Source organism: Chenopodium album, chromosome 10, assembly GCF_948465745.1.
Source record: "Chenopodium album chromosome 10, dcCheAlbu1.1, whole genome shotgun sequence".
NCBI classification, from domain to species: Eukaryota; Viridiplantae; Streptophyta; class Magnoliopsida; order Caryophyllales; family Amaranthaceae; genus Chenopodium; species Chenopodium album.
In genome coordinates this window covers 42,233,879-42,259,139 of record NC_137843.1, presented here as the reverse complement: position 1 = coordinate 42,259,139, position 25,261 = coordinate 42,233,879, and the positions used below count along the sequence as shown (strand labels likewise).

At 35.3% G+C, this 25,261-nt stretch overlaps 1 protein-coding gene across 1 annotated transcript; it reads left to right on the top strand.

Annotated features, from left to right (window-relative positions):
- The first annotated feature begins 12,524 nt into the window (after positions 1 to 12,524).
- LOC145563945 (glutathione S-transferase 2-like) lies at positions 12,525 to 24,301 on the top strand. The gene is made up of 11 exons (XM_081624328.1): positions 12,525 to 12,648; positions 12,802 to 12,898; positions 13,027 to 13,083; positions 18,743 to 18,828; positions 18,928 to 18,999; positions 20,076 to 20,129; positions 20,243 to 20,318; positions 21,422 to 21,483; positions 21,768 to 21,827; positions 21,984 to 22,094; positions 24,031 to 24,301. The coding sequence occupies exons 1-10, from the start codon at positions 12,646 to 12,648 to the stop codon at positions 22,092 to 22,094; spliced, it is 678 nt and encodes a 225-aa protein (XP_081480454.1). The 5' UTR covers positions 12,525 to 12,645; the 3' UTR covers positions 24,031 to 24,301.
- The last annotated feature ends 960 nt before the right edge of the window (positions 24,302 to 25,261 follow it).

Sequence of the window (25,261 nt, the reverse complement as noted above, 5' to 3'; positions counted from 1 at the left end):
TCTCAAACGGTATCAAAAAGAAAATTGAAAAAGTTAGTGGTTTGTGGGCTGAAGAATTAATTGATGTCTTATGGGCCATCCGGACAACTAAAAAGGGGACAACCGGTGAAACCCCATTTCTCATGGTTTACGGTGCTGAAGCCGTCTTGCCCATCGAGCATTATGAGCTGACTCTACGAGTCATGCTATACGATGAAGAGGCAAACTGGGAGGCCATGCGGCTAGCATTGAACTCAAACCCGGAGCGTAGGGGCAATGCCGCCTTGCGTAACGAGATTACCGTTTGAGAATGACTCATGCCTATAACAAAAGAGTACACAAACGGCCCTTAAAGGTTGGGGACTTTGTGTTACGTAAGATGGAGGCAACCGGTAGGGCTAATGAACAAGGAAAGCTAATCCTAATTGGGAAGGCCCCTACCGGATCTATGAAGAAGTGAGAAACGGCACCTATCGGCTGGAAACCCCAGACGGCAAGAGGCTGCCTAGAACTTGGAATGTAGATAACTTGAAAAAGTACTACTTCTGAGACCTGTGAATTTTTTGTAAATAAAAAGCCCATCAATGAAAAGTTGCTTTTTGTTTCCAATTGCTTTGTATATATACATGCGCAACAATCTACTATCAACTGTGGAAATCACAGATGGTCCATTGAATAAATAAGCTAGGATAAAAACTTAGTGGCTAACTTGATATTTAAAATGAGGCCAATGGCCGGATGCAAACTTATTTTATAAATTCGTCTGCTCCCATAAGAGTATGGCGTCCGGCGACGCCCCTCCGACTGTTATCGTCGCAGAGGGAATTCTATCGTTTGCTCTACCAACATATGCAGACGACAAAGATTGAACGACCTAATTGGTTAACTCATAGTTGTCTGACCAAAATAGTCTAATAGAACGGTTAAGTGTAGAGACCGGATTTCAAAAGACATTAGTCGGTTAATAACTGAAGTTCTCTGTTAGGTTATTCAACGAAATTGTACCAGTCACCCCAATGGGGCAGACGAACCAGGTGCAATGGATTGCAGGCACCCCAAACGGCCTTAAAGCTGTCTGGGGAGCATCAGACAGACGGACAATATGTTTCTTGTTCCATTAACGGCCTGTTATACCTCGTATTTTTATACGTATTTTAATTAAAATAAGTATTTTAAGAAGTATTTAATTAAATTGAATGTTTTATTTAAAGTATTTTAATTATTTATTTTAATAAGTTTGGAAATATTTTATTAAAGGAAAGTTTATTTAATTAATTATTTTAATTAAGTTGGGGTTTAATTTAAGAAAATTTTATTTTAAGTAAAGTTTTATTAGGGAAGGGATTAGGAAAATTAAAAGAGGAAAGTTTTGGGAGAAGGGTTTCTTGAGAAAAGGTATAAATATCCCACATATGAGGCAAATCAACTTTGCCCAGAGTGGAGAAAACCCAAGGTAAACTTTTCTCCCTTTTCTCTTTATTTTTCTTTTCTTTTTCTTTCTCTTTTCCCCTTCCCCTTTTCGGCCTCCCCCTTACCGCCGGCCACCACCACCACCAGTGGGCCGCCGGCGCCAGCCACCAGTAGCAGCAGCCTGCAGTGGTGGCCGGCCAGCCACCCTTTTCGAACAAAAAAAAAATTAAATCTTTGTTTTAAAAACCAATTTAATCCTAGATCTAAATATTAATTATGGGTTTTGTGATTTGATTTTTTATGTTTGATTGTGAGTATTATGTTAATTAATTTTCAGATTATGTTTTAAATTAAAAAGCCCCAATTTTTGAAACCCTAGGTTCTTGATTTATAAATTATTGAAGGGTTATGATGTATAATGGGTTAAACCTTTGATTAAAGTGTTTTAAGGATTAATTACATCAAGTTTAATTAGAATATAGTGCTGGAATTTTTAATAGAGCATTTAAAATCAAGTTTCTATAAGGAATTTTAATTACCCATTAATTGGGATTAAAGTATGATATTTTAAATATAATTTCAGCTTATTTTAATTAAATTATGAGGGGTTTTATAATAGTATATATTTCTGGAAATTTGTGTAGAGAGGATTATAATACTCTTCTATGATTTTAAATTGTAGGAGACTTCGAAGTGAGCGATTTTTATTAATTGTGGCGATTTTAAGATTGTATACAAGGTACATTCGCGTACTTAGCATAATTATATTGATGTAGTAGCATGTAAAAGGTGTTTAATTGATTTCAAGTAGTATCATGCTAGGTTTGGATTGGAAATTATGAATTGGATGTTGTTGGTGATTGGATTATGAAGCATGATTTAATTGTGATGGATTATTGGATGGAAAATTATAGTTTGGAATATTGTTTATGAACCACATATTTATTTGTGGCATGTTAGAGAGTATGTTTAATTAAACTAAATGTTTAATTTGGTTTGAGATATTGAAAAGGAATTTTATTATGGTCATATAATTTTATTGATGCTTTAAGCATGAGGAAGGAGCTATATAAGTGTCTATGTACACGAGGAATAAATTGTATATTGGTGCCTTAGTGCACTTAAGGTGTTTATAACACCGAGGGATAGGATTTGTATCGCTTTATGCGTTTAAGGTGTCATTGGCACCGAGGTAGAATTAAAAAGGGTTCAACATTAAATATTATGTGGTCACTAATTATTCAACAATTAAATTGGTATATTTGATTGTTTGATTAATTATTGTTGATTGAATGGTTATGGTTTGAGGGTCATCACCAAGTTTAATAATCTGTAAATAATGTAAAGTGAAAGAGATTACGCACCAAAACTCTTGGAACGTATATACCTTGAGTATGAACATATGGGGGGAGTTATGAGGTTTTATATTTAACCATAACTTCTACTGGAGTACAGGACGTTGTACATTCCTTTTATTATTATTATGCGTAGGAATTCCACCACTTACGAGCGATTTTTGATGCTGGCACGGTTAGCTCCCATATCAGTAACCTCAATTTATTGGGGAAGGTTAGTGGGAAACCCGTTCGATGTGTAATCAACGCTAAATAAATTATTTAGTGTCTAGTGAGAACTTTTATTGAATGTTGTATGCTTGAAAAGACAGGTGCAACAAGGTAAGTCGTGTGTTAATAGGTAATTGTATGCTAGTGTGTTAACTACGCTTATGTACTCAGCTTTGCTGATTGTGTGTTTGTGTGTTTGTTGGCCTTGTCTTTATCTTGGCCCTATGATGACCCATTTTTAATGGAGAGTAGTGGAAATAGGTAGAGATAAGCTTTTCAGGTGATGAAGCATATTCATGAATGGGCATGAGTGAAGAGCTAATCATGCTAGTTTCTATAAGTATATGATGTGTTTATTAATTATTTATGATATTGATATTATGCATGACTAACAAAAAGGTTTTAAATTTGGTTTAGTTTTAATAAGGGCCTATAATGGTTCCAAGTTGTAAGTTGATTTTATTTTACTTCGTTTAACTTTGGTTTGACTTTACTTTCGTTAATTGACTTTTCAAGTTGACTTGTTTGAATGGTTTTGAAATTAGTCTTCCGCTGTGTGTCTTTGATAGTTGCCTTAGCCGTTTTCACGGTAGCGGTAATGTCTTAGATATTCCTATTTAAAGTTTTAAACAGGGCAAAACAGGTATTTTAAAAAGGAACTTCTAGGGTGTTACACGGCCAGGCGGCAATTTCCCGCCTGGTTTACTAAGAGATGAAATGCGAATACCACAAAGGGGAAACTAAGGCTTTGATGCAGCCTACTCCCCGGTTGGGTAAAACGACTACTTATTGGTTCTGTGGATGGGTGTGTACTTGGTTTGGGGCAATCACTACTATGATTTATTGACTTAGGAACATTCCATACTCTTTAAAGTATCAAACCTTCCAAAGTCAATCAATCAAAGAAGTACTAAAACCAACCACACAGCCGTCAAGGGCAAGGGTAGCCGGTATACTATTTAAGTTGCCGCATGCTCTGAAAAGTTAGGCAAAAATTCTAAAATTAAAATTGCAGAATTCAAGTGCAAAAATTGAAACAAATTTCATCAAGCCGACTCAGTCGGCAAATTTCATTCAAAACCGGTAAAAAACTGGATGGTAGTGTTACCGGATAAACATCCGGGACAAAAGAGAATAAAATTTTCATTCGACTCCTTAGTCGGTAAAAATACATAGATACTCGGCTCACGGGCCGGAAAGATTAATTGGCATACTGCCGTTGAAAGAAAAAAGGGAGGAAGCTGAATCATGGCTGCTGGGTTTGCTCCGGCTGGTTTTGACCTGTTGGGAGGCTTGTTTCAGTTTGAGCATCCGGGACCTGACCATCCTGGACGTGATCAGCTTGAGCTTCACTAGCCTGGATATGATCATCCGGGTCCACAGCCGTCTCCTCCTCGCCGTCAGAAACCTCGTAGCCTTGTTCAAGGACCCATGCCTTGAAGGGAGGCGGGGCTTGTTCGTTGAGCTGGTGTGCGTCATACACCTCAGAGGCTTAATCGTATCGAAGCCTAAGCACATCAAACTCAACCTTAGGATGGAGCAGACTTCATGCAATGCGCAGCCGGGCTTCAGTATCCCATTCGTTCTCAGCAACCAGACGCTTCTATTCTTGGGCAATCTCGTCCTTGTGTTTATTCCTTAATTGGACGAGGTCGACCCCCAGGCGGCTAACGTCTGCTCTCAACTGGGCGTTCTCTATGTCAGCTCCCTCCAAGGCCTTGAGATCCGATTGGGCAGTCTTCAACTCCTTCTTAAGCTTGCCACCCGCTCATTAGCGGCGTCATTTGCAGCAGTCAAGTTCTTTATCAGCTCCTCCTGTTTCAACTCCACTGCTTTAATTTCAACATTACATTGTATTTTACTATATTCATCAGAGTTGAGAGCTTGAACAGCCCTCTATTTAGCGTCATTTACCTCTTCTCCCTTCTGTCTGAAGGGGACCCTAAGCTCGTCTACCCTCACCATCGCCTGAAAAGTTGGGGTCAGACGGTTAACAAGGAGAGTTAAAAGCTTAAAAAGATGAGGTTCTAAGTAAAAATTACCTCAGCTAGCAGGCCCTGGATTCGGTCAAAGTCCACGACTTGCACATCCGGTACAGAGTGTTTCTCTGTCTGGGTGAGTGTCCGCACCATCCTCTTAGCATACACCTGCATGTCAGGCGGTGCTGAAGGAGTATCTGCACCAAAAGAAGTACTTGGTGAGAAAGCAACATAGGCGGCACCCGACTCATGTCGGCTGCTCATCGAACCTTCAGGCGAATTGACCTGAGTCTTGACTCGCATATAGTCAACCGGCCAGGGGAGGTCGAATCGTGTCTTACCTTGGACGCATAGCTGAGGAGATTCCCCTTGAGCCATTGAAGCGCCGACTGCAGCAGTGAGTGGCTCGCCACTCTTCGATGTCGTAGAGACATCCTGCTGTTTCCCAGCAGATCGCCATGAGCTTTCGCTCAGAGTTTTCATCACACCCGGGCCTTTGCCCCCGGTTGTAGGTCGATCTGGGTTGACTGAAGAGGAGGTAGAAGGATTTTTTCTCCCTGTCTTAGATGGAGTTTTGGCCAGCTCATCCCCCGGCTGCTTGAATAGCTTGGTGATGGAGCGGGGGATTGACTTGCTTCCGCCCTGCAAATGACAAAATGGGGAATTACAAACGGAAATTTATAAGTTGAATGAAAGGGGTACAACCGGAAAGTTTGAGTCTAGCAGGCGGCTTATGCCTCCCTTTTTGGCTTCCTTGGCTTCCAAGGCGGCCCTTTTCTCAAGAAGTTGCTCCTTCCTCAGTAGAGCAGCCAATTTAGTAGGCGCCATCTCTAGAGGAACCATGTTCTTTGCTTCTTCTGCAAAAAGAAAGGAAACAATTGGTTAAAAATATTAACAAAAACAATTAAAGCATCAATACAGACGGCCGGATGTGTAGTAAGTCTACCCTGTGGGAACATGGTGCTAAGCCCACAGGCGGAGAGGAAGGCCTCGTTTTTAAAGAAATCCGGATGAGGTATCCAGTTCTTAGGAACGATTATTTGAGTCCCATCCTCTAAGCCCTAGAAGACATCCGGGGCAGGGCGCACTTTTTCCCACGCAGCGCCGGATCTTGATTGTACCGGCGAAGGAACCGGTTGTGCCCCAGAGTTGGAGAGCAGATCAAATAAAACCTATCCTTCCAGCCGGACCATTTGGACGGCTTGTCCAAGGTCATCAAGTATTGCGGGTGTGTGGTTAGAGTGTACCACGCACCATACCCGCCTGGGGCACGGCTCATATAATGTATATGAGCAAACGCAGCAAAGCTAGGCTCTATGTTCTGAAACTCGCAGGTGGCGATATAGCCCAGAATGTTTATCCATGAGTTTGGGGTAAGCTGTTAGACGCCCAAGTCATACCCCTTCAAAATCCTCTTAATCCCTTTGTGAAGGGGAAAGCGGAGGCCGGCTTAAATCACGGCTTCATAACAGCCGAAACAGTTGTCGGCGTTCTCAATATCATCCTCCCAGGCAATCGTTGCCTCAGGCGGAGGAACTTCTATTCTCCATCCCTCTCCTACCGGATGCGTTTCTGCAAAGGCTCTAAAGCTGCTTTGCATAACAGCTAAGTCCCTAGGAAGCATTTTAGTCGTTAAGGGATTGGGCTGATCCAGTCCTTTAGCCGGCTGTTGATAGTAACCCGCTATATTTTCTTGGCCAGAGCCCGACGCCTCTAAGCCGGATCTCTCGGCGGCTTCCTCGCCGCCTGACCCCTCTTCATCAGACCCTAAGGAAGAGGCATCGTCTTGTGTATCACTGGGGGTTGAAGGGGTGCCATCCGGAGAAGAACCCGCCTGCTCTTGCTCCTCCTCCGAATTCTCATATTCCTCATCAAGAATAACTTCATCAGCGGGCACTCTTTTAGCGCACCGCCTCCTTGCCGTTTTCTTAACTCTTGGCATTGTGCCCTGCATAGACACAGAGACGGAGGTGTTCGGGGATGAGCAAAGTAGGTCCGAATGTCCAGAAAAGGCATCCCCGGTTCTAGATTCAGCCGTACTGGAGACCGGCTGAATGACCTAAGCGGTGCTGTATGGACCGATGGAGAGTCCATTTTGTTTTTGAAGCCTAACTACACAAGCGGAAAAGTATAAAAAGCCTAGAGGGAGTAGAGGCGGTTACCTTTAAACTTATCTCTGAAAATCTGAAAACTGCTACACGCGGTGACCGGATGTGCCCCTCGAAACGCAGGCGGAAAAAACGCAAATTCACGGCAGATGAATGTAGACTCCTCTCTCTAAAAGTTCTCCCTTTCTCTCTCTAAAAAGTCAAATGCTTTGGTGTGAAATGAGGAGAAAGAGAAGGTTAAATTTCTATTTATAAAAGGGTAAAAAATAGGGGCATCCCCGTCATACCCTAAAAGGTGAACGGTTTTTCTGTTCACCATTCCCAGAATGTCGCGTGTCATAGGCGCCACGTGGCCAGCCATGTGCCACCTGTGAGGGGCAAATGTTTTGGGTAAAAATACCCTGTCCATGTGGACCAATCAGAGAGGGCTGCGTGTCAAGCATAGGTAGGTCCATTTGGGCCAATTGCCAGCTGACACGTGGCAGCCTCAGATGCCTTCCAGAATTGCGGCTTTCAAGGCCCAATTCCCAAGAACGCCGCAAAGCGGCGCAGCTCACCGAATATAGGTCAAATGACCTAAGAGAGGGCACGACCCCCAATGACCCTATAAATAGGGAGATATCCCCCAATTTGGGACACATTCATTCAATCATTTATTACACCTATCCTACATTCTCCCACATCGGAGAGCACCTGATCTCGGAATTCGAGAAGATCTCATTTCATTTTCCGCACCTTCTCCCACTCATATTCAAGTACTAACTTGATCGTTGGAGGCGGAGCTCCAAACACCCGGAGTCTCCGTTGTTTTGCAGGTACAGGCGCAGTCGGATCAGTCCTCGAGCTGTAACTCTCCCGAGGGACAAAAACACCCAAAACAACGACCATATGTTATTTTGGACATTGTTAATTATTAGTTATAATGCATTAATATCTAAATATTTTTCTTAATTGATAGCAAATAGGATTGTGGTCCTCACTAGCCAAGTCACAATGTATGTTTACTAGGTTTAATATCATCGATCATTTATATATCTACTATTGTAGTTTGATTTCTGTATGCATATACCTTAAAATTACTCTCAATCAAACAACATTTAGAGCAATCTAATGACAACTTAATCGTCAAGTTAGATGGTTATCTTTGTACCTATCGTGTGATCTAGTGGTTGGATACTAGTTTGTTTTTAATTAAAATAATGAACCATCTTTTGTTTACTATTATAACTTTACAATTAAGGAGATTGAGACCTGTTTTAAATCTATCTATAAATATTACTAAAGTAACAACCGCTGACATCATTACTTTTTTCAAATTGTACACATGTCAGCTTCTCTTTCTTTTTTTTTCCCTCCTTAACTTTTTTTTTCGTTTTAGGTTTTTTTTTTTATTAAAAAATCTAACTATTGATTCCAAAGTAGTTTAATACAGTACATTAAACTTTTTAGTTTTCAATACTTTTTCTTTTAAAAATCTTAAGGAAAACAAATATCAACCTTTTATATATGTGATTACTCCATCTCTTTATACAGTTTGCAAAATTTTATTGTAGATATGAATTTTCTTTTGTTTATATTATTTTAATTTTTATAGTTTGGTTTATGTTAATAATATCGTATGTAATACAAAGATTTTACATATTTTGACTGATATGTATTTAAAGTTTACACAATTATAAATTCTTTTATTATATCTGTGCATTGCACGTGAGTTAATCTAGTATATAAGTAATGCCATATCCTAATATTGGACATATCTTAAATAATAACCAATGGTTAGGTACTACGAGTATCAGTTTTTTTTATTTTTAATTTATAATCTATATTTATGTGTTATAAAAAATAACGAAGTAGGATAACACTATTGTATATTGTTAAGATATATTTGTAAATAATATCTTTGTATTTTGTGTGTAATTCGTTACCGTAACTGTAGCCTAGGATAACTTTAGTCTAGCTGTATATATTTGTTACCTGATTTGTAGCTAAATTAGGGGCTTTTGATAAGTCTAGCATATATGGCTACCAAAAGCAATTATAATGTTGAAGGAAAATATTTCATTATCTTTCATATCTTATTGATTTATTTCCTAAACACTACGTTAGATATATTTGAAAAGATTTGGACGAAAAAAAAAAAAAACAATTTATATAGGATAAACTTATGTATCATTTAGTAACAATAACATCATTTTCCTGAAAATAAGTAATCAACAGCTAACTATCATCATATATAGGCAATATTCTTCAAATATAGATCTTAAATCTAACACCTTTCATTGTTAATCTAAATTTCAATTTTATTAGTTGTTTTAAATATTTTTTTTTTACCTTGTTTCAAAAAAAATAAATAAATAAAAATAAAATAAAATAAAATAAAAAATTACCTTATATAAAGCTGGTTTAAATTTCAAATTACACAGACCAAAGAACAAAAATTACTGTCCAAACCTAACTTTGTTATTTTGGTTAAAATTTATTTTAACTATGTATTATATCTTAAAATAGCTACATTAAAATATGAAATTACCAAAAGGAGAGTGGTCTAAACTAAATCGATTTACCAATCAACAAAGAAGATATTTGGTAATTAAAAGGAGTCAAATATACAACTCACGTATGTTATCCCTTAAGAGCAACTCCAATGGTTGTAGGTAGGAACTTGCTTGCAATATTAAATAATCCCTAACTACTAGCTTAACCATTGGAGTTAGAAATTGCAATTAGTTTGGCCAAGCAAATTAGCTTGACACCATTGGAGCTAGAAATTGCAATTAGTTTGGCCAAGCAAATTAGCTTGACAAGCTAATTTGCTTGGAAAAAAAACTTGCTAAAATAAAACTTATTAAAATAAATAAAACGAAATTTATCAACGTAAATTAAGGAGGTGTGATCCATTTAAATATTAAGCCATTAGCTAACCATTGGAGCTAAAATGACAATTAGCTTAAAAGCTTATGTGGCATGACAAGCTAATTTGACAATTAGCTTGCCATTGAAGTTGCTCTAATAGCAACTCCAATGGTTGTAGCTTAGGGACTTGCTTGCAATATTAAATTTTCCTTAGCTATAGCTTAACCATTGGAGCTAGAAAATGCAATTAGTTTGAACAAGCAAATTAGCTTTGTCAAGCTAATTTGCTAGAAAAAAAACTTTTTAAAATAAAACAAATTAGTATAGATTAAATGAAATTTATCAACTTAAATTAAAAAAGTGTGGTCCATTTAAATAGCTAACCTTTTAGTTAGCCATTGGAGCTAAAATGACAATTAGCTTAAAAGTTTATGTGGCATGGCAAGCTAATTTGACAATTAGCTTGCCATTGGAGTTGCTCTAACTCCAATGATAATTAGCTTGTCATGCCACATAATCTTTTAAGCTAATTGTCATTTTAGCTCCAATGGCTAGCTAATAGCTTACTATTTAAATGGACCACACCTCCTTAATTTAAGTTGATAAATTTCTTTTTATTTATTCTAATTTATTTTATTTTAGCAAGTTTTTTTCCAAGCAACTTAGCTTGACAAACCTAATTTGCTTGGCCAAGCTACTTACATTTTCTAGCTCCAATGGTTGAGCTAGTAGCTAGGAATTATTTAATATTACAAGCAAGTCCCTAATTACAATCATTGGAGTTGCTCTAACCCCTATCAATACATTTCCTTTTTTATTGGACGATTATTAAAGTTTTTTTTTCAATTATTACTAAAATAGTTCTTTAAAATTTAAATTATCTTTCTCAAATTAAAAGATATTGTGTTCATAATTTTTTTTTTAAAATAATTATATTAGATTTGTATAAATCTTTGTTCATACTTTCTAATATGTGGCAATGTTCAAAATAATATAATTGTGTGTTACAGGTAATGTCCTAGTAAAAGATAGGCTATTGCCTTATACACAAACAAGATTTACATTTCCATCATCGTTTTTTGGATCGAAAAGGTTTTCGCAAACCCAGATTTTTATTAAAAAAAAAAATTATAAATTATTATTATTATTATTATTATTATTATTTCTTCTTCTTCTTCATATATTGGCCAATTTGACATCCCTTGATTGTAAATGTCCAATTAACCTATATTGATTTAGGATTTAATGCAAACCCAGATTCGCATAGATATTGATTTCGAATGAATTCAAATTTCACATATTATATGTAGATCGAGACATACTTTCAATCTTCATTGATGTGCGAGTGTATTATAGGACAAAGATTATGATGGTGGTGGTTATTTTCATCCATTGATGGAGAACATTGAAAAATATTGAAGAACAATAAATGATTGTAATTATCTTAATATAACCGTTTTATTTGATTTTATTAGAAACTGATTTTAATAACATAATATTACAATTAAAAAAAAAAAATTAGTTTTTCAAAAAATAGAAAATGATTTTCGAAAATAAAAAAAAATTAATTAAAAAGGAAAAAAAAATTTAAAACAGAAGTTTGACCAAGCATAAAAATAAATAAAAAAATCAACCAACAAGAATTAAGTATAGTGATAGTTATTTTGAGAATGACCATTGTAGAATCATCCAATGCTTAAACATTAAAACTTATGAGATATGATTTACAAGTTAAATTATATGGAATGAGTTATGGGAGATTAAATAGTTATTAAGGTGAAAGACTGAAAGGTAGCAGCAGGGTAATTTTTTATTTTTTATTTTGACTAGAGAAAAGAAGGGTAAAATTATAAAATTTGTTGTAAATTATATTATCTAGCATTTAGGTAAAACAATACCTGCATTTGTTGTAAATTACAAATAAAGAAAAAATATACAAAATTTATTATTAGTCAACATTAAACATTTAAAAAATAAAGTGATTGTAAAACCAATCAGCTCACGCCCCATTGCATACAAGTATACAACTGATAGTATGTAATACCTAATTAACAACGGTCAATCACTAGTAATTTGGTAAATATGCATTAGGAGCAAATTGCTTTGTGTTAAATTAAATTTGCTCATTTGAATCAACTGAACAAAATTTATACAAGGGTTAGTGAATTTATAGAGAGATTACAAATAGGGTGGGAGTATGTTGTACCATTAAAATTGCCTAAATTACAACAAGATTACATTAATCTAGTCATGACTCGTGAACCATGAAGTCATGATGTTTTAAAACATAAAAAGACTAAACTATACAAATGTTGTATAGACGTATAGTCATTGAATACAAATGTTGAGGTTATAATAGGTATTCCCTCCGTTTTTAAATACTTGCTTCATTTTTCCATGTGCGAAATTTTAGGAGAAATTTGAAAAAGTAATAAAATATGAAGGTAATGGGGTATGTGGAAGAATAAAATATTATAAAAAACAAAAGAAATGTAGAGATTTGGAGGAGAGAGAATATGAAATTAATAAAATATGATTTATGTTGAGTCACTAGACGAGAGAAATGAATTAAGTAATATAAAAACTTTCTAAATAAGGAAATAAAATAAGTATTTAAAAACAGTCGAAAAAGAAAAGTGGAACAAATATTTAAAAAAAGAGGTAGTGATAGCAACTCAATCTCGTATATCAGTAATCGGTTACATACTCTTTCTCCCAGTCTCCTAACTCTCCATCCCTGTTCAAGTGATCATGGTAGATCCTTTTCTCTCACTTCAAATTTTGATCTAATGTTCGAAAATTATACAATCGTAAATTCATTAGTATTAAATTTCAAATTTCCTGCCTAATTTTAATATTTTTTTTTTGAAACTTTGCCGTTATTAAATGAATTTGATGAACAAATAGGCGAATTCAGATGAAAGAGAAAAACCAAAGTTGAAGCTCTACTCCTATTGGATGAGTTCTTGCGCCTGGCGTGTCCGTATTGCTCTCAATTTGAAAGGTTTCTCTCTTTTTTCTATGTTTTTTATTGCAATTAATTTGTATTTGTAATTTTCTTTGAATAATTTTGGTATTCTGATTCTGCAAAATTATGGACTAATTATATTTACGTTTTTTATTTTGGTGCAGGGTTGGATTATGAGTACAAAACTGTGAATTTGCTAAAAGGAGATCAATTTAGTGACGGTGAGATTCAAAGTGTTTCTTTTGTTTTGGGTATGTTTTGTTATTTTGAATATGAACGAGCTCGTGGTGCACGATATGCGTGTTAGAAATTACAATGATGGAAACAAAAGAAAATACTGAAAGAATATAATTTCGTGATGATTTTTACTTGAATTATTTATATATGTATAAAACTAAGTAGTGATTTCAATACTAATAGTTAAGCTACCAATCGGCTATTTAACATAAAGCTAGATTAAAAGAATTCAGTAATCTCCCGTGATTGTAAGCTTGTAACAAGAGGAGCACTGGCCGTGTTCGGTAAAATATAGCTGTGAAGGTAGCGGTTAGCTCTATAGGTAACTTTTAGCTGTCAACAAGCTCTTAGCGGTTGACTAGATTTTACATATAAAAATCAATATTTTATTTTTAAAACTATAGATTAAATTTTCAACAGATACCTCAAAAGTTACCTCTAATTTCAAAAGCTAGTATTTTTAACTTTTCATAAAAGGTAACTCTACCACTAAAAGCTACCACAACCACCAATTTGCCAAACACTCACATTTTTTGTTAAGTAGAGTTAAACTACTAAAAGCTACTCACTAGAAGCTACCTAAAAGATATACAAACGCTAGCGCCGAACACGCCCTTTACTATTCCAAAAATCATCAAATAAAAGAAGAGACAACCCCATGTTTGGCATGTGCTTGTTTCATTTCATTAAATGAAAGGAAATCTATCTATATAAATAATTAGATAAAATAGCTTCTATTTTTTCAACTAATAGTGAGAGAACAAAATCGGGTAAATCCGAATACCTATTAATGGTAAAAAGATAGCAGAATAAAAAATAAAATAAAAAAAGATAAAAAGTGTTGGAAATGTTAAATAATTTATATCCATAGAACATTTGACGTGACATAGATAATGATTAAATAGTTATTCCTGGCAAAGTTAATAAGAAAAATTGACTAGAATAATCCCAACTTTGTCTCATTCGCCCAAAATAATCCCAACTTTCGAACTTTAATTTGAATTTGTTTCCAATGGTCCTAAGTGACCGCTAACTTGTTAAGTAGGAAAATTTTTTTAAGAAAAATTTAATTTACACGTGTCACCACGTGATATTAAGAAAAAATACTTATTAATTTCCCATTGAAAAAACACTTAATTAATAACTAATTTAAAACTAACTATTTTTAAAATAATTACTTTTAAAATAATTAAAAAAGAAAAAAAAACCAAATTAAAATTGCACCCACCATCAACACCAACCCAGCCACCTCCACAGCCCTATCTCCCGTGAGCCACCAGCCCCACACCCATCCCTTACTACAACCACCGTAACCAAAACATCACCCCTACCACAACCAACCTGACTCGAAAGCTTCCACCTTACAACCACCAAACTTGAAACCCCATTACAACCACCGGAACCCGAAATCCCACCCATAACCACCCAAACTCGTGTTTTTAGGGCGGTGATAGTGAGAGCACTGAGGGCGGAATTGGAAAAAGGGAAGGGAAGGGAGGCCGAAATCGGGATGGGGAAGGGGATGGGGGCGGAATCGGCGGGACGGGGGAAGGGAAACGGGCCGGGATCGGGACTGGAAATTTGTGGAGGAGGGGGTTGGCGGGCGGCGCGGTGGGAGAGGGGTCTGGGATCGGCCGGTGTAAGGGGGCAGGGGTCCGGCTAGTGTGGTGGGTGGTGGGAACTAGGAAGGTGGTTTGGTTAGTGGAGGTGGTTTTTTTAACTAATTATTATAATATTTTTTTTTTCTTTAAAAAACTTAATTTTTTTTTTAACCAATAAGGTGCCGACACGTGTCATGTCAGGTAATTTGTTATAACAAGTTAGATGACCGGTTAGGACTATTGGAAATAAATTCATATTAAAGTTCGGATTATTAAAAAATAATCGAAAGTTGGGATTATTTGGGTGAATGAGGCAAAGTTGGGATTATTCTTGTCAATGTTTCCAAGTTAATATCCATTTCAATGTGCTTTGTGTAATGGTGTTGAACGGGGTTCATGGAAGTTAAATGACGTTTACATCATTGGAATAAACCAACTTAGCTTTACTAACCAGATAATGTAGCTCTAATAGTAGATTGCACACTCTCAAACAACATTTGTTACTTCCCTTTATTTGGCCTATCGCCTATGCACTAGAATGAGATAGCATACGTTGGTGTTTGGATGACCATGAGATCAGATTGTCACCCAAAAACACACTATAACCCAATGTTGATCGTTTAATAGGAAATCCTTCCAATCACAAGATTCGAAGGATACATATGTAAATCAAGATCTAAAGTGCCCTAATCATAAGCTCATAGCTTATGATGCGCTTTGGAGCATTCATATGCCCATCTCAAGGATCATGAATATGTAGACAAACTTGTTGGACAACATATCATACCTCGCAACAAAGATATATTGTACAACATTGACAAGATTACACTACCTATTTTTGTACTGACCTTCGGTTTAGTGTCAATCGGAGTAAAGTTTGGTTGTAGGATACCATAAATCTTCAAGATATTATTGTTGTGACAGAAATAAGCCACATTTGTGTCGTGTTTCAATAATGCCCAAAAAATATTCAAAGGATCCAATTCCTTCATTGCAGACTCAAAGGTAAGACTAGCCATGATATATTTTAGCAAAGTATTAGAGGAAGCAGTCAATATAATATCATCAACATACAACAATATAAATGCCATATCACACCTATTCCTCTAAATAATAAAGAATTGTTTGATTTCTTTTAGTGAAACTGATGATGGAAACAAAATCAACAAACTTCTTGTACCTTGCCCTAGGGGCTTGTTTAAGTCCATACAAAGACTTTTGAGTTAATAGACATTATGCGGATGTCCGAATCTCGAAGCCCATAAGTCAGTACATATTTACCGTCTTTTTCAACTCACCATTTAGAAACATGTTCTTGACATTGAACTAATTAATTTGCCTGTTTTTTTTCACAATGGAGATATTGTCCAAAGGTTACTAGTTTAACCACTTGACTAAATGTTTCTCCACAATTAATGCCAACCTATTGCGTTTTACCATCAACTATAAGATAGGCTTTATGCCTTTCAAAATAACCATCTGATTTTTCATTACGAGTAAACACACACAAAGAGATTGATGTTAACATCCGGTGGATGAGGGCACTAAATCCCATGTCTTATTTTTAAGTAGAGCATTAAATTTATCATCTATACTTAATTTTCAATTCAGGTCATGAAAGGCAGTTAACGGGTTACACAGGGTAGGAGGTTTTGTAAGTGTGGTATTATGAGCTTCATTTGTTTTATACTTTGGATCGGGCTTATATATACTATATATTATATACTATATTGGATTGGGTTATCGGATGTTGGTTTGTAATTTGGTGGGATGGGATGTAAATGTAATGTCATGTGGGCTGTTGTTTGTCAATGTGTGGAGTAGAAGGCGTAGGAGAGGGTGGCAAGTGGGCTAGAGAAGGAGGGTGGTTGGAGTATGGGCCAAAGGAGTCGGATTAGTGGTGTTTTAATTCTGATGGAGGAGGTATTGTACAGAGGAGGTATTGTAGGTGTAGGAGAGGGTGGCAAGTGGGCTAGAGGAGGGTGGTTGGAGTATGGGCCAAAGGAGTCGGATTAGTGGTGTTTTGATTTGTGGCATGCGAGAGTAAGAAGAAGCTTGAGATTGGAGATGGTAGTTTAAGTAAGTTAGTAAGAAGAAGCTTGAGATTGGAGATGGTAGTGTAAGTAAGAAGAAGCTTGAGATTGGAGATGGTAATGTAAGTAAGAAGAAGCTTGATGATTCGATGTTAGTTGGTGTGAACAGAGTTACGTGTCTGTTTTTGCTTGTGCTATTACTTTTGTTGTGATCCTTAGCTGAACATGCTAGGTTGCTTGGTTTGCCCAAATTGCTTACCCCATGGTTGAGTTGGATAAGAAAAAGGAGGCACAACACAAGGTGGTATTTGCATCCACGCTCACCACAGTAAAGGGAGGAGGTTGCTCCCTCCACCTTGTCTTCTAACTTTGATACCCAAAATCATATCCACCTCATTAAGTCATGCATTTTAAAGCAAGAACTTAAATTATGCTTGGTTGTATTTATGCCTCTCATGTTTGTACCAAAATTCAATATATCATCAACATAAAGACATAAAATGATATCAAAACCCTTTGTAAATGTAGAATATATAATTTGTCCAAAGTTATGCATATAACCATGAGACTATAAGAAAAAAATTACATAGTCAAATTTCTCATAACATTGCTTTGGAGCCTGTTTCAATTGAGTAATTTACAACATTTCTGCTTACGAACCCTTATGGCTGCTTCATGTACACCTCTTCATCCAAATCCCCATTTAAAATTATTGTTTTTACATTCATTTGATGAGCATGCAAACCAAATAAATAAGTTAAAACTAACAATACCTAATGTATCCAATTCTAGCTATGAGTATGTGCATTATAATACTCTATCTCTTTGTGTAGAGCCTTGTCTGAAAATTTGTATTGAATAATCATTAACATTCTTTTCACCTTTGGAACTAGGAGGCAAATTTGATAAGTCCCATTCATATTAGTCATTAAAGACTCTTATCTTATCATTTATTGCTTCCTTTTAAATGCTGCATGTCTTTGGTTCATCATTCTCAACTTCCACATTGAGAATCATAAGAATTTTATTGGTATTAACTTCTTTGTATCCCTCCACTATATCCTGGGGTTTGATGAAATCCTACTCCAAATTCATCACTTTTTTAGCTCTTACCCTTCTTATATAAATCCTAGAAACATTTGGAATTGTCCTTGCATTCATATGAATAGGATTAGAATTTAATTCTATTCATGATGTTTGCAATGACTCATCAACACTTTTGGAATCACATTATAATTTTATTTGAAAAATGAGTCTCATATTCCTTAACATTTGAGTCCAAAACCAAAAAGCCTATAAGCCTTTCAAATTTTCACATATCCCACAAAATTACTTTTCGAAGCTGACCTAAATTAGGTTTTTTAGGGTTAGGGACCTTATAACAAGGCTGTCACCCCAAACTCTATAATAACTAATGACATTTTTTTTTTTTTCTCCAAATATTGTATGGAGATAACTTCATTTTCCTTATAAGGAATTCTATTATGTACATGGCAAGATGTTAGTAATGCCCTTACCCTTTAGGTTAGTAGATATGGAACCGGAATATTTATCTTCATTTAAGGCAACCAATATATGTAACATTGTCTCTTTCAATTATTGCTAGCTATCTCTGCTAAGGTTAAATAAATTTTGTGATGATTTCTGAAAATCAATATTTGCAATCATAATTGTTTTTATACATTAATTTTTAATTTTATATTAGAGAAGAAGGGGCATTATGGGTAGTTCATAAATTGGCACCAACCTTTTACTCATCCCTCACCCCTTCCCTTATATAATTGAGATATAGAAGCTGTGAGAGACATGCATTTAACTTTTCCGGCCTTAGGGTAATGCACAGATTGCACACTAGTTAACTCTTTATTTTTATATTTTTATTTTTCAATTATATATAGAATTGATAGTGCTTTTTCTTAGTGTCAACAATGCATTGTGGGTGCAATGATTCCTTTTCACTTTTTATTTTTTTTTATTTTTTATTTATTTTTTATTTTTTTTATTGTTAGAGTTTCAAAAATTGAATCCTCTTGGTTATGTGCCGGTGTTGGTGGATGAGGATATTGTGACTGCAGATTCATTTGCTATCATAATGGTCAGTATACGCTGTCATATTATTCAAGATGAGAGTTTGTAGCTCTTATTCTAGCATTTTAAAGTATTTACTAAAGAAGCTTCATAATTCAATACGCAGTATCTAGAAGAGAAGTACCCACAGCATCCATTGTTGCCCTGGAATCTTCAGAAAAGAGCCATCAATTACCAGGTGTAGCATATGTTTTTTCACTAAACTTGGTAATTTGATTGCATATTTTGTGTCATGTATAAGCTGTTACTATGTTAGTATGGTCTGATAGAAATTAATTCACTCTCTTGTAGTCTTGTGTTGAGGCAAACATCAATTGGGTATATACTGGTTGCACTTGCTAGTTTTTCTAACAGTTTTCATTATAAACAAATGTCATAATCATTTGAATGTCATTATTGTCGCTGTCACTCTCTCTCTCTCTCTCTCTCTCTCCCTCCCTCTCTCCACGGTTCTTTGTTTCATTACTTTTTCAATCTTGTGCTAGTTTATGTAGTGTATATCTTTTGTCTTTCTATATTATAAAATATGCAGGCTGCATCTCCCCAGATAAATTATAAAATCGTTGATTATCAAGTATCTCTTTATGTGTTTATGTATTTGTTGTATTTATTTATATATATTTATTTTTAAACATTTCTTTTTTTGTCTCTGTTCTTTTATGTGTCTATACGCCAAAAGTTAAATTAGCAATAACCTTGTCATCAATTGCTGATAGTTTTCTTGTTAACTATTGTGACGTTGCAATTAAATTCAATATTTCCGACTTTTGTAGGCTTTTTAGGAGCATTCTGCTACTATACCTATGTCGGCTATGTGCACATGAAAATTTCACCTTTTCATCTAAAATAATCCTTCTTCTGTTAGTGTGGAATTCAGTAAACCTGGTTCCTTTTTGTACGGAAATCAAGATTAAGAGAAAGTGGGTAGAGAGAGTAACATGAAAAGCAATGTTCAAATTAATTTTGGACATCCAAAATAGAAAATTATGCAATTCTTTATGAAAAGAAGGGAGTGTAAGTGTATAATAATAGAGTAAGGCCGGATACAGGCTGGGTGAAGGATGTATCCATGTGAAATGGCTGGCCTAGTAGTCCAGGCTTTTGTTGACGTGCAAACATTTCTTATCTTCACCCACCCCTGTTTGCAAGTTAGGGGGCCAAAATGTGTTGCTGAAAAGGTTAAATAATGTGATGTTTTATGGTAAGAGTACTTATTTTAAAATCCCATCTAACTTTTGTCTCTCTGTTTTCTAGGCTGCAAATATTGTGGCTTCAAACATACAACCTTTCCAGAACTTAGCTGTAGCGGTTAGTACTAATGTGTTTTCCATTATTTGCTATATTTTTCTGTTCTTTACCGTACCATTTTTTTCTTCTTACATTGTAGATAAGCAAATATGATGCATTTTCTCTGAATGCAGAAGTATATTGAAGAAAAACTTGGTTCTGATGAAAGGCTTTCTTGGGTGCAACATCATATCAAAAAAGGCTTTGCTGGTTAGCCTTTACTTGCTACTCTTACAGAAGTTTTTTTTGTTTGAAAAGAGCCATTCTCAAGAACTGTGGTGTTGCTTTGTTCTTTTTTATTAGATTATTTTCCCTTCTGCTCTAAGATTCAATATTCTTGCATGATATAATTGCATCAGGCTTGCTTATATCAAGAACCACTGTTCTCATTTGAATCATGCCCTTTTTCAGATATGTTGTAGTCTGAAGATATATATATCTGCTATATACATGATACTGTGTCATGGCCCAGAAGTTGCTGGGAACTATATATGCTTGAATGCTGACACAAACAATGAAATAAAGCAGTAAGAGTAGATAATTTGTCAAAGTACAAATCACAAATTCACCTCTAACCACTATAGAGTTGCAAAGCCATTGTGTTGTCTAACTTCTGTGAGACCAGTGTTAGTTGTGAACTTGTGATTATGAGAACAATGCCTATTTGGCATGGACGACCAAGGATCTAGCTTGATTCTCACTTCTATTATAATAGACTGAAATGAAAAGAACTTGTAAATAAAGCAGATCGGAAATAATATGGGCTCACCCACATGTTTATGTAAGAGTGGAAAGGAGTACCAAGGTATGATAATGACTACTAAAATACCTAAGACACTATTTAACTTGCTCTCTTGCCAGAAATTTATTCTAAAATCCAAAGAGGCCTATTAACTTAATTTGGCCACAATTTACTAAATTAAGATAGTTATCCAGTTATTGGTTGTCCAAGCAAATGGGAATTACTTCGTATAATTAAATTTCTAATCTTACAACTGCCACTGTTACTCTACTTTTTGTTTTCACTTACCGAGGAGCTAGTATAGATGAGTTGGGAATGGGCATGTTTATAAATGATTGTTTTGCCCTAAATTCAGCTTGGCTTTGATCTGTTTACTTTTCATTATGTATTTTACCTCATGTCCAAAGAATGGTTGAAGAAGTTGGTGTACATCTTTCGAATTGACAAAAAATGTTGTCAACTATGTGCAAACTTTCACCAGTCAATGCATGCTGTGACAAAATTTTGAGTTTCATGTGGCAATGATATCGGTTTGATCCTTAATTGTTTTCCATTTTGCTTTTAACTTCAGCATTGGAGAAGCTATTAGCTGAACACACTGGCAAATATGCTACTGGGGATGAAGTTGCCTTGGTTTGTCTCTCGGTCTCTCCTGCTAGCATTCAGTTATAAAATAGAATTGCAATCTGATAACATTTCTATTGTTGAGCATTTATCCTATTCTCCTTTTTTTTTTTTTTTTTTTTGTGGGGGGGGGGTGGGTTGAGGATAGCGCTTAATTTTATACATCAAGGCCCCTGCTTCTCGAGTGAGACGGTTAGTTTATGGTAGATGAAGGTCTGATATTTGATGGACGCATGGACCTATCACCTATGGTCGTTTCAGTAATGTAATGCAGATTATTTGACTATATGCAGGCGGACTTGTTCCTAGCTCCCCAAATTGCAGGAGCAGTTAAGAGATTCAACATAAACATGGTATTATTAGCTTTTTTCAACTTCATATTATTTTGTTCATGTTTCATAGTAAAAGTGTTCTTTTTTTGTGTACTAAGGATTGCCATTGATTTATATAATGGTACTTATTAATTTCCTGTAAAGTCCTAACTATCTATTTTCTTGGAATGTTCTCAGGCCGAGTTCCCATTATTAGAGAAGTTAAATGGTGCTTATTCTGAACTACCAGCGTTTCAGAGTGCTGAGCCAGGAAAACAACCAGATGCCCCAGATAACGCCAAATCCTAGGTTAGTTGATTGATCTTCATATCAGTAAAATATACTTGAATGAAGAGAATATTCATACATGGAGCCTAAGATGAAGAATTTCTGTCAGAAACCTTCGTAAATCTAACTGAATTTGATTCTAGCACTACTAATTTACTAATCGATAACAAAGCGTGTGGCCTCAAACTTCTGGTACTATAAGATGGTGTGATTATTTTCAATTCCTCAAATTAATAGTGTTGTGCAAAAAATTAGTTAAAGGAGTATCCTTGAGGAAAGTTGGGTGGCTTTTTTTATTTGTTTTTTTTTATTAATTGATTTATTTATTTATTTAATTTTTTTTTTGGGGGGGGTAGGGGGGGGGGGGGGGATCTAATATAGAAAGAACAGAAATAACAAGTTTTGAACGAAGGTCAAGATTCAACAGCAATGATGTAACCTTCTACTCTAATGTATGAAGGGGTCGAATATAGATGTGGAGAATTTGCTAGAAACCCATTAAATTTAGAGTTGAAGAAACGAATTGCAGATCCAGAAAGTGAACCCCGACCTCCCCCGCTGCTCAATTTGAAGGATAAATTGGAATATAGGTTCAACTTTGGAAGTAGAGAGTGGCAAGTCAATTATGTTTGTATTTCTTATTCAGTTGGAGGTGGTACGAATCTATGATCTTTTTGCAAAGCCATTGAGTTATTCCTCCAAAAGTAGTTATGTTAGTATCAATTATACTTTGAGTTCAACTCAAAGAGGATGGCGGAATGGTGTACTGCTTAAAATATAGGACATTAGTTATGGATTTGTTGTTGGGATATGATGTTTTGGAGTTAGGTCATCAAGTTGTGTATCAGGGGAAAGGCATGGGACAAACTTAGTCACCACACTAGCAATGACTGGCCAATATAAAAGTGAATTTGTCATTTGGTTGTATGGAAGTGTAACTAATGTGCTAATGTGTGTCCCAGGAAACGTTGTTAAACTTCTCAGCTTGTTGAAAGGTTCAAATGCTCAACTTATGCAACTAGGATAGTGGCTTTAGCAGTGAATAACCACCCAAATATATATGTCAGAATCCGAATGATGACCAAATGGAATTGAGAGATTATCATCCTTTGTGAGAAAATTGATACTCATGCACCTAATACGACCTCATTTCCTTTTTAGGATACATGTAAAAATGAAAGCGTAAATTACTGTTAGATTAGTTAATATCAACAAATAAAAAATATATATGCACGGAGTATATTGTTTGTTTTTTGGTGTTAAAAGTTGAAAGAGCACAAAGGCCAAGGAAGTAGATGGGATTCAATTGCAAGTCTTGGGTACCACAGAGGAGTAAAGGCCAAGGAACTAAGGAAGTATACTTGAAATGAATTTAAATTCTTGTTAAATCTTCATTTCTAATGCTCTGTTATTTTGATTCAACATTTTGTTCATTAAGACTTGTGCTTTCCATCTGCATTATCTCCAATGCATTAGCTTCAATCTGACTTTCTGTTTCTTAATCCTACTGTTTGTTTTAATTATGTATATAAATCTGACTTTTAATGTTGTAATACATTCAACTAGCACTTTAAGGCTATGCATCTTCTCTTTTATATTAATCAATTTCACCTCCAACATTAGTTATCAGACTTATCACAATACCCATACCCAACAGGCAAACATGGATCAGGATATGATGTGTTTTCACAGAAGGACCCTTTTAGATCATATTAATCTTATCCTGATCATTTTTAGTTTAGCTGGCTATATTCTAGTATATAATTTGAAACCATTACTATATCAGGGAAGGTGACAGCTTTCTCAGACTATCCTAAAATAGGTTTTGTGACTAATGGTTTCAAATTATATTCTAGTATATAATTTGAAACCATTACTATCCAAAAATAGGTTGTGACTATTAATTCCCAGTTCTTTACTAACTGAACTGTCATCTCCAACTTTTTTTTATTTGCAGTTTAGGCCACTTGTATCAGGACTGCTACTGCAATTCTCCTGAAAGAAGCGGTATGGTGAATGTTGAAAATGTACCAGCTTGTTGTAGTCAACTATCGCAGAATGTTAAGATTTTATCTCGTACAGATTTAATCATACTAGTAGAAAACAAAGAACAACAAATAAGAAGGGCATTTGTAGTATTTTCTGCCTTATGGAATATGGATAATGCTGAAAGATGACAGTTGTAGTGTTTTCTGCTTGTGGAATAAGATGAGTAAATATGAAGTATATGTGCTAGATTACTACTTTATAAATATGGGGAAGTCTGCACCGGTGTGATCGTTGCTCCAAACTAATGACATAATAATGTTATAACTGTCATATAAATGAGGCATTGATGAATTCCATGTTGAATGTCTAGCTCTATTGGTAGGAATTGGAGCCTAGGGAGTACTCTATGATCGCAATTTCTAAGCTTCACCCTAGTGCAGATAGCTGGACCGCCGCTTACCCTAGCTTCCGATCTTTGTCTTCTTCCTCCATTACCACCACTGCATCTCTGCCACCGCACAAGATACCCTTCACAACATTCTCCAAGCCTTACTCCGTTGAACGAAGAAGGTGAGGTTATCGATAGGCCTGTTCACGAATTGGATATCAAAAACTCATCCAAATTCGATCCGAAAATTTCAGATATCCAAATGCATTATCCAATATTAATTAAAATTGATTATGATTATTTTCTAAATTTTACTAATTTTATCGCTTTTTTATTGCTACGTTGTACAACATATTTTAACAACATAATAGTCTTTTGCAATAAAAATTAACATAAAAAAATTAAGAATAATATAATAAAGTTAATAATACATGGTTAGTTTTATATTTACAATATATTTTATTTATATTTTACTATTTCAGTCTTTATATTTCGGGTATTGGATATCATAAAATTTGAAAGTCAATATCCAAATCCGCATTTGATATCCTCTTTTTCTGAAAACTTAGATTGGATATCTAAATACATAGTATTTATATCGGTTGCAGATCGGATTCTCGAATAGCTTTGCTGATTCCGATAGAAATTGGGACACGCGTAAGTTTAATGGACCCGAATGTCATACAATAATTTTAAAATTTCATAAATTTCATCATAAATTGCACAAAGATAGAACCCTTAGTTTCTATCAACAATTAGTTGTCTCTTGATTACCTCACCTATTTTTCTACACTTGTCTAATATTAGATGT

Excerpts from the sequence above, each read along its gene's own strand:
- LOC145563945 (XM_081624328.1), top strand. Across the intron at positions 13,084-18,742 it reads AGGAGATCAATTTAGTGACG|AGTTTCAAAAATTGAATCCT; the intron begins GTGAGATTCAAA and ends TTTTATTGTTAG. Across the intron at positions 21,828-21,983 it reads AGAGATTCAACATAAACATG|GCCGAGTTCCCATTATTAGA; the intron begins GTATTATTAGCT and ends GAATGTTCTCAG.